The sequence below is a fragment of the Podarcis gaigeae genome, assembly GCF_964106915.1.
Source record: "Podarcis gaigeae genome assembly, chromosome: 14".
Lineage (NCBI taxonomy): Eukaryota > Metazoa > Chordata > Lepidosauria > Squamata > Lacertidae > Podarcis > Podarcis gaigeae.
Window position 1 is genome coordinate 21,889,412 of NC_139690.1, and position 17,791 is coordinate 21,907,202.

Consider the following 17,791-nt stretch of genomic DNA (forward strand, 5'->3'; position numbering starts at 1 on the left):
TGAGACAACGGTTTCCATGATTGTCTACGGAGAAAATCCCAATGCGTTCCTGTCCCTGACTTTCAGTAGTTGTGTTTGGTTGGAGAATCTTTCCAGGAGCTGAATAACTGTTCACTGATTTGTATGTTGTTTGGATATCTGAATTGGAGGTCTGTGTAGTGACATTGGGGTAGAAATCTTTCGCGTGAGGATAACCGAAGAGCTGTATGCCAAGTGTTCACATAGTGGGATTTGCTTGTATGTCTCTTGATGAAAAGGTGTGGTAGTTTCCTCACTTTCTTTAGGTCAGGGGTGAAAACTGGATGTGGGAAGGGGGCAGATCCAGCCAACCCACCACAGGCCACTTTCGACAGCGGCTGGGGCCATCCCCCTGTCAAATCACCTGATGTCATATAGTGCAAAATCCCAACACTGCAGCTGCAGCTTGAATTTGGCACTGTTTGAAGACAAGGCTTTACCTGTCCCCACACCTACCCATACATCAGGTGACTAACAGGTGGGTGCAGCTTGAGCCAAGTGGGCCAGGTGGGGAGGTTGCCAGGCCACAAGCTCCTCATCCCTGCTTTATGCTGAATTGGAATCTGACCAATACAAGTGGGTTGAATTGCTTTCAGTGCTGCCGGAAGACTGGCTCATTATTAGCTTTGTTACTCACCATTTGGCTTCTTTGAACGCGCGCGCGCGCACACACACACACACACGCCTACCAAACAGAGAAAAACAACAGACAAGATGCCTCAGTTTTATTTTGGGGTGGATGCATACAGAAATAATTGCAATTAAAGGCAAGCTTCACATTTGAGGGTTGCTTCATCTTTAAAACCAGCAAAGCAGGCAGATTTCTGCCCCTATAGTCAGAGACAGGCTACAAGTTACAGCTGTGCATTTAGAAAGGAGAGGACCTCCGTCCCATTACATATCCCAACAGGCAGGAATGGCTGAAGTCCTGCCTTAGAACCCACCTACCCAAGGAAAGCAAGCCCTGGGCAAAGCCCAAGGAGCAAGTAGCAGCTTTGGGTTTGGGGGGAGGCTTGCAATTTGAGAATTAACTGTTGTTCTCCTCCCATTAAACCAGCCTTTCCCAACCTGATGCCCTCCAGATGTTTTGGACTACAGCTCCCACCCAAACATCTGGAGACTGCAGATTGGTAGAGTTCCAAATGTTGGGTTTTTTTTAAAAAAGCAGCAACGAAGGGAACTCCTTCCTTTGTACAAGGAGTGATTAATTACTCCTTTTATCTGCCCAGACCTGGCATCAATGGGCAAACGACAGCTCCCACCATAGCCAGCACCACCATCTCTTATTTTTAACTCATAAAAAACAACAGCTGAGTATTGAGGCAGCTGCAGCAGACTTCCATCATTTTCCACATCCCCAACACCTCTGTACCCAACCCCTACGAGTGAGGGTTGGGGCCCAGAGGCATTTGATAGAAGTGGTGACAAAGGCTGTAGCTGCCTTGTCCAGTCCTGGGCTGAAGGAGTACTGGGTGGCTAGAGTTTTGCTGCTTTCAGCATCCTAACCTATTCCTTCTGCTCACATGTGGGGAGGCTGACCAGGGAAAGCCTGGGTCCCACTGGAGGGCACTTTGCCCAGGGCCTGGCCTTTGATTTGACCAGAGCCCTCCCCTCAATGTGGGAGGTCAGGGAGAGTTAGGGATTCATACCACTATAGCATTCACTGCCTATTGGGATACTTACTTATGGGCTCTTCAGAATTCTCAGCGGACAGATTCCTGAGGAAGTGAATGAGGCAAAAGTATTCTAGATGGTGGTCACTTCAGACTGCAGTTTGAAACTTAGCGTTTTCGAACGCTCCCCAGTAAAAGAAACTCTCACGTGTGCATCGGGTGGGGGAAAGATCCAAGTCCTTATCTGATGTGCTAACTTGTCAACTGCAAAGAACTTCTCTTGGTTCAACTTCCTGGGGGTTGCTCTGTTTAAGGAAAGCACCCATGAAGAGCCAGCAAGAGGGAAAAGATGCTCTCTCTTTTTGCACCTGCAGTACATTGCAAAACACCCTCTGATTTCCAGACTACACCAAGGTATCTGCTCTTGCTCTGACCAATATTGCATTTGCCACCCAAATGCACGTGAAATAGTTTGCCACCTCCTTTCTTATGCTGCTTTAGATTGCTTTAGTATTTCAGAAAGTTAGGTACTTTGAAACAAACAAAGCAAAACAAAACAAAGTCTCCTTGGGTCAATGCCTGTAGCCGATTTGTGTCTGGAAAAGAATACCAATACCAATGTGTTAATGAAAATAAATATTTGTAAACCACTGACCCAGGACTGTGTTTTGCTGATGCATCTTTTTTGTTTGTTAAAAAAGAAGAATAAGTAAGTTACACCCACATGCTGGGCTTCCTGCTGGCTTGTGCTGGTAAGAGCAATCAAAGGTTCCAAGAAACAATCCTCAGAGCAGTAATGCTATTTGTCAGGCACTTCTTGAGCACAAGCAAGTTAAAATGCTATCATAGCCCTTTAAAAGTTATGTTAGGAAAAAGTGAGTTTGCTTCACTCTCCCTGCTGTGGCCTCCCCAGATGTCAGAATGTTTGACTGAAGCTACTCTGGAAAAATCAACCAGGGTATTGAAACTACAGTTATGAAGACCACACCATTTTACACCTTAAAACAAGCACCATTCACGTTACTTTTGAAGTTTCCCCCCCTCAAGTGCACAGTAAGTAGGGTTAAGTATGCAACCCCTTGACTCATCCAAACCCACTGCGGCCTTTAACCCTTGTTGGCTCTGCAACAACTCAGGATTATAAGTTGACAAGTCCGATATTTGATTTCTCGCGGCTTCCAGTGGTGGTCCCTTGAAGGCTTCCAATCTCACATGCAAGTGTCAGTTCCAAATTCTCCTTACCCACTTGCAAGCAGACTCCAGCAACTGGTATGCAGACAAGAGTTATTTTCCATGAACAGATTTGTAATTCTCATTTATTGTCAAATAGGCAGTTAAGAGAAAAGGAGAACACATTTGATCCTGAATGGAAAAATAGAGAGGGGTGGTGGTGGAGAGAAACAACATGGCCAGAACAAATAAACTGCTACCTTAAATGGCTACTCTTAAGAGGGCAGTAGCACACAGCCAAGTAAGGAGGAAGTTAAAGAAAAGTTTAACAGGATTGCAAATGGTTGGTTAAAAAAACAGTTTATATCATCCGAGTGGCTGAAAGCCGCTTTGAATGCAACTAGAATCATACGTGCAAAAACACGAGTGTGTCCTGGAGGTCGTTGGCCTGCTTGATGTTTGTTGCGTTTTACATTCTGCCTGGGGAGGAACAGGAAGGTGTTAACCTTTATGGAAGTTAGAGCATCAAAGGGCTTCCAAGAGAGTTCTGCCTTTCATCCAAATTTGATAGGGGTGCAGGATTGAAGTGGCTCTCCGTGTTCCCTGCTGGGCACTCCTCCGGCTGCTTTGGCACACACGCACACAGACGCGTGCAAACAGAGACACACACACACACATAAGCTGTATCCCAGCACCGTCAGGAGACAGCCTAATGCAGCTTTAAACTGGCGCTGCTCCTGAACAGCTTTAAGTATTTATCAACTCAATAGGTCAAAAGTCTGCAGACACTGGGTGGAGCAGCAGTATGCCACAAAACTAACAGTTGTCCTCCTGGAATAGAAAAATGGAAAAAAAGAGAGAGGGAGGGAGGGAGGGAGGGAGGGAGGGAGGGGGAGAGAGAGAGAGAGAGAGAGAGAGAGAGAGAGAGAGAGAGAGAGCAGTTGTCAGCTCAAGATTAAAACATTGGCCCTTGTCCACAACACACAACTTTTCTGGATAGTTTAAAAAAACAAACAAACCAGGAGGGAGGATTAAGCCGTGGTAAACTAAGTACACAAAATATTTGAGTTTGTAAAAATAGCAAGAGGTTTTTCCTCTGTCAACATAAAAAGAAATTCAGCTAAAAACCTTTGCAGGTTTTGTAGCTCTGAAGGGCATGGGGGAACATGGAGAATGCCTTGATTTCTTAAAAGGGTGGGACAACGTATTTTTTTTTTAAATTCATGCCCCCTCTTTTAAACTCATGCTCCCCCTTTAAAACATCATGTTGCTTTTTTTTTTTAAAAAAAGCCCCCCCCCCAAACCCCCAGAGTCTGGATGGGCATTTGTTATGGGACGCTTTAGCTGAGTTCCCTGCATTACAGGGCGTTGGACCAGATGCCCCTTGGGGTCCCTTCCAACTCTACAATTCTGATTCTGGTAACAAAGACAAAGGGGTGCAGCTAGTGTGCTTCATGCCCCTGTGCCCTGTGGGTTTAATATGCAGTCCTAAGACTCCCGAAGAAGGTAACGCTTGCCACCCTTTAGACACAGGCGCAGATCTTTGCACAACTGGTGTGAACAGTTGCTCTTCCCAGCTGTGGTGCCACCTATGCCTCCTTTAGTATCAGGAAACTTCCCCCTTCTTATGAATGATGAGTAGGCATCAGCAAGTGCACCACTGTGTGCCTGCACAATCTTGTACTAAGTCACCTTTGTAATTCTTTATCCTAAGCTCTTTTAAAGCAGAAGCAATGGTGGGCATTTCACTGCCCTAAAACCCAGGGCTGCCACACGTCCGAGATTTCCCAGACATTACCAGGATTTCAAAAGCAGAAATGACATCCGGGGGCAGGGAATATGGCAACCCTATATTTGAAATATGGCAACTCTATACTGTGGTACCTCAGGTTACAGACGCTTCAGGTTACAGACACTTCAGGTTACAGACTCTGCTAACCCAGAAATAGTACCTCGGGTTAAGAACTTTGCTTCAGGATGAGAACAGAAATTGTGCGGCGGAAGCGGGAAGCCCCATTAGCTAAAGTGGTACCTCAGGCTAAGAACAGTTTCAGGTTAAGAACGGACCTCCAGAACAAATTATGTTCTTAACCGGAGGTATCACTGTATTTGACAATCCTTTCTCAATGCACTACCCCTCTTTTTCTAGCCATTGACAACTTGTTTAATTTTTACACATTTAAAACACACCCGCTCTCCAACTGTGGCCACCTGCTCCAGGTTGGTTTCTTCAACACAAAGCTGAACGCCAGAGCTACCAAGTCCACAGGGGTCAACACGAACTTTGCTGTATTTGCATCGATGGCTTCTCTAGCATGCAGCAAAGTAAGGAAGCATCCCTGAAAAATGGCAGGGACTTGGGTGCAAATACTGTGTTTGTTGTTGTTGAATATATGTTTGGCATTCCTTCATTTCAGTGCTGAAGTCGTTGCCAAGTATTTCAGACACACATTGAGCTGATTAATGGGAATTTAGTACCCTTTGGCTGTGGTGGCAGAGGGGAAGGGAGTGTTGCCATATGGCAAATGCCAGCGCTGTATACAAAGCACATACCTTAGCCACCTGACCATAAGTTGAATAAGCTGCCAGATGTGGTGTGGGGGAAGCCACACCCTTTATGAAGGAGACCTTAAATATACGTGAGCAAGGTGGAAAGTTGGTTGTTGCAATCAGAAAAACTTTCTGAGAGGGGGAGGTGGGGCTCTTCCAAAGGAGTGTGTTCAAAGCCATCTGGCTGCTGTCCAAATTTAAGAGGCTCATTTTGTTCTCACTTCATAAAGCTCTGTTACTTACTGAAGAGGGAGGAAAAACCCATTATGGCTACAGACGCAGTAGCTGTAAACAAGAAAACAAGAAAACTACACCATCTACTTGTTATCAGCAGACTTTTCTTCTAGGAAGGCTTTAGGCACCTACGGTTGGGCAGGTATGGAATTGATATTTCCTTACAGCGGATTGCTGTTTTCAGTCTCCTGGAGGGCCCAATTCAAATCAGGAAGTAGTCAATATAATAATGTTCAGTAAGACCTGCAAGGTAAACCCCCCTTGCAATCCCACCGAGTGTGGTGCTTCAGGGGGTGGCACATGGAAGTCCTTTGCTGCTGTGGCACCCTGTCTGTAGAACCTTCTCCCCCTAGGCAAAGTTGAACCCCTCATTGAACTTTAGGTGGGGTGTGAAGATGAAACCTTTTGATCAGGCCTACAGCATAAAATTACGGCTTTTGCTCTTGTTTTAATGTACCTACTGTTTTGTTGTATTTTGATATCATTGATTTTGCTTGTGAGCTGACCTGAAAGGATTTTAGTCCCGAAAAGTGTCACAAAATAAGTAAATCTAACAGCACTTTACTGTCAGTTTGAAGGACCAGCACCATCTGGATCAAAATCATCTGTCAGAGCTGATCTTTTGAGTGGTGGATAGTTCTGGAATCCCTTTCTCTGCCAGAGGTGGGGCCCTTTTCTGTCTTTGGTTTGCATGAGAACTTCATCTAGGGCAAGAATGGAGAACCTTTGGCTGTCCTGATGTTGTTGAACGTCAACTCTAACCATCTCTGGCCTTTGGCCAGTCTTGCTGAGGCTGATGGAAGTTGTAGTTCTGCAACGTCTGGAGGACTAAAAGTTCCTGGGGAGGCTTCCCAGTCTCTGTATCAGACAGAGAGAAGAATCGTTGGCCCTTCTGTTGGAACTTTTCCCCAGTTGTACTTCTTTTCATTGCCTTTTGTCCCCTGTGTCTTTATGGGCCTGTTGACATAGCTTTTGACTCGGATGTCTTGGTACTGGGAGGTACCTTGAGGATGATGGCAAAGAAGCCTGGGAGGCAGAGGAGGAGTCCCTGCAGCAGGATCTATCACCTTTCCTTTCTTGTTTTGGGCCTTCCTTGCAGCTGTGTTTGCTTCTCTTCCTCTTCTGTTTCTTTGGGGAAAGACCACCTTCTGTTGTAGGGAGTGCTGTCTCTTTCCCCCTACCTGGGCTCCTTCAGTTCCCTGGGCAATCTGCCCCTGCACCCGATCTATTGTTATGGAGGGAGAAAGTGGGAATTGGGAGTAAGGAGGATTTAATTTAATCATCTCTGGGCATCTCTTAGGAGTTTGGCACTAATCTCATGCCTGGCATGGAGGACGCTGGCTGGCCTTCCTCCTTCATGTTATTGGATGCAACCTGTTCCATGCTATGGGCCATGGTATGAAAAATCCTGTCTTCCTCCTACTCTACCTGAATAAGTGAGAGAGTTGGGACAATTTGTGACATTTAGGTACATAGCCTGTGGGTTTTTGCTTGCCTCCTCTGTGCTCTTGCTCCTGTCACTGTGTCTTGAGCCTGCTACCCACGCCAGAGGCTAGCCATCATTGTGCTCCTTCATTGCCAACGGTGCCAGGAAACATCCAACTGGGATCCACCTTGTTCCCAGCCACTATGGGGAAGGCTGGGGGCAGAAGGGAGAGGGGTGACTGGGGCTACACAGCCCTGTGGTTGCTGGTTTTCCCCCTCACCTCTAACTCAAAGTGGCAGATTGCAAGGAAGGGGGAAAAGACAAGGAAAATGAAAAAGAAATCCCAAAACCTAGATGTTTGGCTTTAGGGGCACCAACTGGTCCAAAGCGCTCTAGGTAGAGGCAGTTTAGGAACCAGGATGCATCTTCTTCCTGGAGAGGACTGTCAAGATTTGGACCTTGGCAGTTGCCCAGGAAGAGGCACCACCTTGAAGTTGCCGATTGCCACAACTAATGTCAAGTAATAGCTACTCAGCAAGGAGACTTCCAGCAGCATATTAAGGGCCCAAGCTAGCAAAGCAGTTTTCCTGCCACAGGTCCGACTGGAGGGAAAGGGAGTTCTGCAAGAGCCATTCTTTGCTCTCATTGCTCTCACTAAATTGAATGAAGTTTATTGAGAGGAAAGCCTCCTGGCTTCATTGTGCACATCCACATAGCAATGGTCAGATCTTCCATTGCTAGTCCTTCACCAAAAAGAAGGACACCAAAAAGAAGAAGAGGTTTGCCCTTTTCTCTTAGCCAAACTAGATTCCGCAAGATTACAAGGCAAGTTGTAGAAGGCCTGGCTTCTTGATTTTCTTCTCTTTTTGAGTTTTACACAAGAGGCTCATGAATACTATAAGTGGACATGCTTTCTTTTCATGCATGGATGAAAAGTCTCTTGCAGAAAGGGCAACTGGTTCATCTTATTTCCTGCCAGAAGGCAGCCACCAACGGCTGCAATGCTTTGCTAATTACCATTGGGCTCTGCTGAGCATCACAATGTCACGAGTTACAAATTCATCATTCAATTTTATCCTTCATCATTCAGTTCTGATTTGAAGTGATGAAAGAAACATATAGTTGATAATTTATCTGTTAGTCGAATGTCACCAATATATACAGGCTACTTCTTTAGTCATGGGGAATCAAAGTATGATTATCATGGGGGAAAGCTGCATAACAGAGCTTTTTAGACATGGATGGCTTCTTTTCTGAGTTCTGAAAATACCAGCATTTTCTTAAAAAGACAGACAAGCTTCTAGCTCTCAGGGATTCGAAGGTGGAAAATGAAAGTAGACTGGCAGTGTGTTAAATGTGTGGGCTACTTGGGTGCCAAGAATATTTGCAAACTTTCTCTCCCTCCCCTTTAAATATCAATATCCTACCTATACTCCCTATTGCTCTCATAGGGACATTAATTCCAAATTACTCTGCTTCCTAGTCAATGACCAAGCAAGCTCACAACACTGGGGAAAAATGAACCTTCCAAGAAACTTGCCAATTAAGCAATTCACCACTGTGAAAGCATTTTGAGGAAATATTACTTAATCAGTTGTACAGTTATATGGCAATATTTCTGAGTGACGCTATGAAAGTACATCACCATAGGTTCTAAAAGCCATCTTCACACCTCATGATATATGGACAGTTTTATCCTACTATGTTTTACCCTACTATATTCCGTTGACTGTGTTGTGTTCTGATCCATGTATACAACACACTTTTTTATGACAATAAAGGAGATTGATTGATTGATACAGTTGTACAGTTGCTGCTTGCTATCAAGGTAGGCACTGGAGCCTTAAGAATAAAGTGAATATGGTATATGAAGTCAACAGACTGAAACCGCATAAGAGCAGCACAACCATGGCCCTGTGTAGATGCCTTTCCCTGTAACTGAAGCCCTTGCATAAGGTCTAAACCCCCAATGTAATTTTCCCTGTAATTACCCCTGATGCAATCCAGCCATTGGCGTCTCTCTCAGGGGAAAGAGCTTTGGGTAGACAATAGTAAACATGGGCTGGCTGCAACGGTGGCAGTGTCCCAGAGGGCAGTACAGCAATTCCAAGAGACTCCTGGGTAATGAGATTGGATTCAGGAACTTCAAATCTAGAGGTGGGGGGGAAACACAGAGACGGTGACTTCAACAAAACAAATTCATAGCTATTTTAACATTACAACCAAGATGGACACACTTGAACAAAGAACGTAAAAACAACAGCTTTGATGGTAAACTTGGGGGGGGGGGGAGCACAATAACAGGGAATAGCTCTGCTCACAAAAAAATAGATTGCTGCTTGCACAAGCTCTCTTGTTTTCCTCTTCACTGAAATCCTCTCCAGTTTTCAGATGCAGTATCATGAAATGTCTCCTGCTTTCTGTCTTGCTTATGTTTCGGAATGAGAGTTGGAATATTATGCAGCAAGATCATCCCTGAGGGTGTTGAATAGCCATCTGTCATGGACACTGTCATTGAGATTCCTGCATTTGCAGGGGGTTGGACTAGATGACCCCCGAGTACCTTCCAACTCAACAATTCTATGATTAATCTAAATAGCTTTACAGGGCCTAGTAATCTGCCCCTTCAACATTAGACTTCTAGACTTGCAACTCAAAAGCTTGAAATGGTACCGAAATGATAATAAAACCTATTATCAAGCAGTAACAGTGATTTTAGCTATATAAAGGGAAAGATCTCAGGTGCATTATTGCTAGTCACTATACCTCCTCCCATTGATTAGCGCCAAATTCCCTGCAATATGGTGCATAGTTCTGGGCCAACATTCCATTGCTGGCCTAAATAAAAATAACTGCGTCAAAGAGGTATGGTTGGAGTAGCAAAATGCTGGCTTTTAACTTTGCACCATTTTCTTGGCAATTGGGCTCATCTGCTCATTCATATTCATCCTAATTATGTTTTTCCAGCCTCCCTACTTCCCAAAGTAAGAGATCATTAGCTCCCAAGGACTTTTGAGATATAGCTTGACATTCAAGTTCCTGTTAGGAGCTGAAGCCCCATGTGGCAGCAAGATGCAAAATGCAGACAAGCCATGGGCCAGTTTTCAACAAAGAGCCTGAACTGGGGCAGAACTAAAGCAGCTCAGCTGTCACGTTGCACTGCAATGGCCAACGGGCTGCAAGCGCTTCTTTCTGCCTCATGCTTAACAAGCCTGCCAGCTCTGGAGCTGGCTGCCTGAGAAGGAGCTGCATTGTTGGATGATGCATTGCCTCTTGCCGCAGGAATATTATTATTTCTGCTTCTCTACTCTCCCATTAAAAGACAGTTGCTTCTCTGCTGCGGACTGCGAAAAGACTCTGGCCTTTTCTACGCTCTGTGCAAGAAAAGACTCCTAAATGCCTTTTACCTAACACTTGGCTGTCTTTTTGGGCCTCTCGTTCTTATTGCAAATGTAGCTCGGGAAGCCATTTGATTTGGAGTTTTGAGAAGCTGAGTCAAATTTCACAGCACACTGAAAGTCTACATGCTTCAAGTACTGTGCTTACCATAAGCTTCTCCTTCTCACTGTAAGCTTCTCTGTTTAATTTACAAGTGTCCTAGACACTTCATAGCTACCCAACTCTTTATACTCCTCCTTTTGCTTCCAGCAGTTTCAATATGCTCATGAAACACCATCTTTTAGTCCTTTTTCCATCTCTGTTCCTTGGAAATGAATTTTCTCCCTTAATATTCACACTTCCCCCATCTACAAGCTTTCAAAATTTCTCAAAACACAACTACTCTCTTATGCTTTTCCCAATTCATTTCACACCTCTCCCATCTACATACATTTAACTACTCATCTTTATGGGGCTGACATCTCATTTCTTGGTTTTAATTTTCCCTTCCCTTCTGTCCTTACTTTTTTATGCACCCCAACACCCCAACTGCTTAGACAGTGAGGGCACAAAGAAATATGATGTCCATTTATAGTTGTTTCACTACACAGTCTAGATATTTAGGTGCTTGATAAACATTAATGTTGCAAGAATGCAATCACCATTCAGCTACCTTTTAAAAACCTGCAGTATGTGTTATACAGCATCCTCATGGCCATCTCTTGCAAGGGCAGAACGCGGTCCGACTCTGACCCAATTGACTTCACCTCTGCTGGGAGGAAAACTGTCAACTGTCCTGATGAAAAGGTAAGAAGCTTCACCTCTGATTTCTGAACAGGAGAACCACAGCTGGAAAAATATTTGAGGAAAGGGGAAAGCTGTTTAAAAGGAGTAAAATATCATGAAAAATCCTACCCAAGCCTTCTAAAGATACTTGATACTTGAAAGTGCGCCACCCCGTTTCAGCCTGTCTGTGCATTAAGTCAGAGGAGAATGATCCAAAAAAAATAAATGAGTATATTGGACTCCACATATGTATAGGAAGTAATTGTTCAATAGAGATAGATGTTGGCAAGTGTATTGCTGCAAATTCCTTATTGAAGCGCATGGTGTGAGTTTCTTCAGTGATAATATTCTTTTTTGGTCTGAAGTTGTTATACACATCAATTTTGTACTGGTGAAATCCCTGATATTTGCAGATGTTCATGTACTTTCAAATTATATTCCTGTAGCACAGGGATTAGTGGAAGGACAAAAATGGACTTTCTGAGCCCTTATGGTTGCTAAGAGACTTATACTTCAAGCCTGGAAGGATAAATATCCACTATCTATTATGAAATGGTTTGAGGACCTCACTGCCATGGTAAAAAAAAAATCCTTCCAGTAGCACCTTAAAGACCAACTAAGTTAGTTCTTGGTATGAGCTTTCGTGTGCATGCACACTTCTTCAGATACTGCCATGGTTATGTATGAACATATTACATATAGATGTCTAGTTCCTGTTCATACATCTATTAGGACATCTGGAAGGCATGTATTAATGCATATGTTTAACTTAAGATGCATTCACTGGTTACTGTATCTGTAATGTGAAGTGATGGTGTTTTTAATTACTATTAGTACTATTGATATATCATTATTATTTTAATATCTCCCCTTGCGCAGAAATGATTTGTTTTAATGAGTTTTTAAACAAGATATGATCCCAATGGGATGCATATCCTCTATATCAATAACTGAACAAGATCCCACATCAAGTTCTTGAAGTGAGGTAGGGAGAACATTGCTTCATGTTGGTATAAGCAAAAACCAAATCCCAAGAACACAAACAATGCACATCTGTCATGATGATCTTGTTGGAGGGACATTTCAAAAATTTATTGTGTGTACCTTCATACAAGAAACCAGGTACTTCTGACACCCCAAGAAAATCTCTCATTAATACATTGTTTTCAAAGCTGTGCTTTCGTAGTTACCATTGGCATTCTTAGCTAGCGCCTGTGTACATCTTAAGGACATAAATGTGCAAAGTGGTCTTTCCTTGCCAAATTCTGAATACCAGTGTAACTCAAGCTTTCCTAGTACAATACAATTCCAAAGATAAACATGTGTTTGTTTTACCTAACCATCAGAGGTCTCTGTGTTTAGAATCAATCACTTTAGAGTGATCGTTGATTTCCCACCTGTCAGGCTGAATAAAACTAACGACCTTAGAGCTATTAAAGCATTACTGCAATGCCACATAGTTGTGCAGGATTTTCTTCTTCCTACAAAGCTTTCCTTAAGAAAACATTTCCTGGGCTCCACAAACAATGGGAGCACGAGACAAGAAATGTCTGCATCTACATCTCAGGAAAGGAGGAGAACTTACTGTATTATAGGGAAGGACACCCAGCTTATAGGTTTCTCACATGCATGAAGACTACAAAGCATCATGCTTCAAGAATGGGACTACAGAGTCTCCACAGACAAGACACGTTTCTGTGTTTACAACAAAGCATGCTAAGACTTTCCAGTGTGACAGTCCCAACTTGAGTTCATCATATTTCATTAGCCTCAACAGATGCCAAGACAGTTGCACACAAAGCTTTCTTCAAACTGTACTAGTGTGATGGCTTACCCAGAAGGCTATGATGAACACTATGCAACTCTAGGGTCACAAATGATTTAAAGCAGAAGTGGCAATGTACTCAAGGAAATTAGTTAAAAGAGATCATAGTGAAGAGCGAAGGTCAGTATGTGAACAGGAAAGAGAGAACAACATGCCCAAATGTGGATTTTCTGGAGTTTGGTGCAATCTGCCAAGTGGCTCAAAAAGAATGAAGCGGAGAATATGAGTGGAGAAGTCAAGCACTGGTTCCATGTTCTTGAAAGGAAGGCTTTTAAGTTAGACTGTTAAGATCCCTGCTTAGCCATGAAGCTCACTAGGAACCTTCAGTAAGCCATTCCCTGTATCAGCGAAGGATAAATCATAAGGATATATTATAATGTGGCCTCAGGATGGAACATGAAAGAAATATGAACCCTCTAGGTTGACACCAGCTGCACATAGCAATTTCCAGCAAGTTGGCTGCAAGATTTACATGCCAACGCTATTACTTAATACAACACAGTTAATTCTGTCTTCAAAGGTGCTGCTTGGCATTAGCAAGGAACGGTATGCATTTATCTTCAGGATTCAGACAGAAAGTGAAAGAAGCAACGCCTTGTTTCAAATTTTGCTATCTCTACTACATAGACGGTAAATATATTTGGCAGTCATTAATGAAGAAAATGTGCAGCTCACCCTTTCACGTATCACTACCACATTGTTCCAAGAAGGCTACGTGTTCACCTCTGTGGCTGCTACATCTCAGCATCTACCTCTTTTGCCAGATATATGCTTTTTTATCCAGCATAAGAAAAGTGTACAGTATCCATAAAGATCAATTTACATAACCACCTGACAGAAGGCAACTGAGACCTACAGCGGGTTATACCTGCAACTACCATTTTCTTTAATGTACATCTTTTCAAGTTTTGCCAAGGGTGCCTAAAGCACACAGAGAGATGCTTTTTAAAGCACAAATGAATCCAAATTAAACAGAGGCATGCTATCCTGTTTGCTAAGGGAATACGTTTCGCCACAAAATTACCGCCTTAATATGAAAAACAAGTATAAAAAGATTCAACACACTACCCCACAGTACATGAATAGGGTTGTGGTTTTTCTAAAAAGCAAAATACAGGTAGAAAGAAAGTCTGGTCCACATTATACTTTTGAGGTATTTGGTACTGAAAAACCCACAGAACACTATGCATCAAAATACACTGACAGAGCAGAGTCATAGAAATATTTAGAAAATGTTTGAGTCAATACTTTTATTCTGTTGGCGCCATGTTTCATGTTGAATGCTATCACCCCAAATGTCCTAAAACATCAAGAAACATGACAGACAACCAGTCAGGGGCTTAGCACTGTAAGTATTGGATATTCAGCAAATTAATGTAGGAGATTTAGCACAATTGGAGGGTACTGGCAGTCAAAGTAATCTCTTCAAAGTAATGTGATGTGATGAATAAAAATCACCCAGAGTAAAGTTTAACTTGAAAGAGACAGCCTGTACTTGTTATGGGAAGCTTCAGAAGATCAGAGGCTACACAGCAACTTAATTCATATACTTACCCACTGCAGCCAATGACTTTATTATAGAGGTATGAGGGAAGTCCTTTCAGGTGAACATTGTTATCCACATAAACATACTGAAGTTCTCGAGAACGACCCAAATCTGGATTTAAAAGGAAAAGAAAATGAAGGAATCACAACCCTGGCAGAGATATCCAAAATAGTTAAAGACACATTATTTGGTTCTGCGTCAATGAACACTCATATCCATGGCGGTTGACAAAAAAAATCTCTTATTAGGAAAATAGATGAAATTTGCTGCAAAGCAAGGCGAGAATTCTCCAGTGTAAATTCACCCTCAAGTCAATCCCCCTGTTCCTATTTCTTCTCTGGGAAGCAAATGAAGCATAGACTCACTCTCAATACATTATAGTATAGGAGTCTTATGAATTGGTGGAGGTAAAAGGATGCAAAGGAGCTCCAATTTTCTTAAGTGATCCTTTTAAAGGGGTTGCCAAGTCTCTCTCTCAAAGATTATTTGACTCCAAGACAAACAATGATGTTACTAGTAAAGAAAAAAAGTACTCTGTGCAAGTGTGCAGGTATATACTACACACGCACACACAGTATCCTTTTGCAATCTGAGCTGCTACATTATTTACAAGGAAATACAAGCTCACCCGCCCCCCGCCCCGGTAATGGACACACACACAAAAGCCTTTTCTAGGGTGCATGGTTTTGATGTAAAAACCAAACCTTTAAGGAACCATTCCTCTTCAGTCCAACTTCCTTTCACCTATTCTGACCTGGCCCATAATCCACTGGGGAATAAGGAACTATGGATGTTCATTACGAGTTAGGTGAGGTGTACCATTTAGAGAGTTGTGGACCACAAAATCGTCCTCCAGCCCTGCAGCACATTGCAGTAGTTAAGCTTGGACAGTGCCAGGAGATGTATACCTAGGGCAAGGCTCTTGTGCCAAATTATGCAAGGAAAGAGTTTTATGTTACGTCTTCCCCCTCCAAAAGCTGGTTTTGAAAAGTGTATTATGTTGGGTCTGTTCACATCATCATTCATTTTTTCAGGACAAACTAGGCTTATTTTATTCAGTTATTGCATTTTCACACCATTTTTATTTTGGCTTTCCACCAAGGAGGTCTGGCAGCATTCTGTTCCCTTCCCATTTTATCCTCCCAACAAACCTGGGTCTCCCCATTTTATAACAAACTAATGAAATTTGCACCTATTCTGCTAATACACTGAACGGAGCATGATTATTCTTTGGATTTCATACTTCTCTACATTCTGTGATACAAATTTGGTAATTTATTGCTTGCCAAAATGCAAAACAAAAGTTGTATTTAAATACTTTTTTGGGATAAAATATGTACTTTAAGTATGCATTTCAATCTGTATTTAGAAATACAAATGATTCATACGCCTTTTGAAATCTCAGATCAATGCAGAAATGAGAGAGAATAGACCAGAAATAGGATTATCTGTGCATTTCTTGTTGTGTGTAAGGCTGCGCTTAAACTACCCAGAAATTTAAAGTTGTTCATTCAAAATATGGTGATGAGATTACTGAATGTCACCATCTGCTTAGAGAATTCTCATTGTTATTTGAAAAAACAGGTGCTGGTGCTGATCCACAAAGCCCTATACTGCTTAAGACAGGCTTCCTCAACCTCGGCCCTCCAGATGTTTTGAGACTACAATTCCCATCATCCCTGACCACTGGTCCTGCTAGCTAGGGATCATGGGAGTTGTAGGCCAAAAACATCTGGAAGGCCGAGGTTCAGGAAGCCTGGCTTAATACCATCTTAATACCACCTGCCTATTTATTAAGCTATACTGCACCTCAGATGCCCTGCTCCAGGTGCTATTGCGTCCTGACTGCAGTGGGTGATAGATAACCAGAGACAGGGTCCTTTGAGTGGTAGTTTTGAAGAGCTCTCCCTAAGTTTGTCTTTGTGACACATGGTGAAAACTTTTTATTCTTCTGCGGTTTTAAGTACATGGGTTTTTTTTCATTTTTGGTTTTGGTTTCTTGTTGCTTGTATGTCTGGTTTCAGCTGTTGTTTTCAATGGTGCTGTGATTTGAATTTTGGTATTAATCATTGGATTTTAAATTGTTTTTTTTTTGTTTTGTTTCAGATGCTGCCTTTGAAACTTTGGCTGAAAGGCGGACTAGAAATCTTTCAAATGAATTGATAAGAACAAGAGTCATTTCTGAGACCTGTAGAATAACCCTAATTTCTTTTCCACTGAGAATCACAGAATCTTAGAGTTGGAAGGGACCCCAAGGGTCATCTAGTCTAACCCCTTGCAATGCTGAAGACTTTTCAGGAACCAGTCCTCATACAGCTTAGAAGCTTGCGTAACATACACACAAAAATCAATGCACTTGTTGCATTAGTATTTGCTACTTTTCATCCTGAACTTCTCAAAAAGACTAAAAGCAATACCAAGCCAAACCACAAAAGATTTTCTAAATGCTTAGTAGTTGCTCCTGTAAGTGGGTCTGCCCACCCTCTGTTGCCATTAAGTTTTAAGCATCAGATAACATAATAAATATTGCAAAATGTTCTTTGCCAAACACATTCCTTCTGAGCTTCACAGATTAAGGAAGCTGCCCGTCTGAAGCTACAAAGAAAGTTTTCATGTGGCTTTAAGCACTGTAGCTTGTCTAAAACATTTCCACTTTCTTCCTACCAGAGTACAAGATCAAAGCCTTTCTATTAGAACTGACCAAATGGTAAGAGTCCTGAACAAACCCCAATTCAAGAAATCACCTCCCCCCTTTTAACCTCAAGGCACTGGCATATGCATTCCACATGGCTGAAGATGGAACAAAAGATCTTATGTGCCTGCACTGATGTTCATTAACCCTACAGTGAAAGGAAGCAGGGCAAAGAGGGGACAATAAACCCCTCTGTCTACCACACTTAGAAGTACGAGACCCAGTTGTTTAACACTATGGGCACGCAAATCCTCAATAAATGTCTGTGTGTGTGTGTGTGTGCGCGCGCACACACACACACGTATATGTAAGGTTTCAGTTGTAATAGGTAACTAAAAAGGTAAAGGACCCCTGACAGTCAAGTCCAGTTGCAGACGACTCTGGGGTTGTGGCGCTCATCTCGCTTTACAGGCCAAGGGAGTTGACGTTTGTCCACAGACAACTGGGTCATGTGGCCAGCATGACTAAGCTGCTTCTGGCGAAACTAGAGCAGTGCACATAACACAGTTTACCTTCCCACTGGAGCGGTACCTATTTATCGACTTGCACTTTT

General features: G+C 42.8%; 1 protein-coding gene and 1 long non-coding RNA gene across 8 annotated transcripts in view; both read right to left on the reverse strand.

Annotated features, from left to right (window-relative positions):
- Positions 1-728: 728 nt before the first annotated feature.
- LRRC28 (leucine rich repeat containing 28) overlaps positions 729-17,791 on the reverse strand; it is a 54,876-nt gene continuing 37,813 nt past the window's right edge. For 6 of the 7 annotated variants that reach the window (XM_083713234.1, XM_083713235.1, XM_083713232.1 and 3 more), the window contains 4 exons: positions 14,555-14,657; positions 11,063-11,238; positions 9,003-9,162; positions 729-3,632 (listed from right to left, as the gene is read on the reverse strand). In XM_083713234.1, coding sequence (XP_083569360.1) covers positions 3,560-3,632; positions 9,003-9,162; positions 11,063-11,238; positions 14,555-14,657 — 512 coding nt within the window. In that variant the 3' untranslated portion in view covers positions 729-3,559. Of the gene's footprint in view, positions 4,677-4,905; positions 9,163-11,062; positions 11,239-14,554; positions 14,658-17,791 lie in introns of all 7 variants that reach the window. The other variant, XR_014558046.1, reaches the window with a different exon arrangement.
- LOC310831983 lies at positions 8,137-8,884 on the reverse strand. Its single transcript, XR_014558087.1, has 2 exons — positions 8,771-8,884; positions 8,137-8,664 (listed from the first exon to the last, which is right to left on the reverse strand). It is a non-coding gene; the product is annotated as an uncharacterized lncRNA (long non-coding RNA).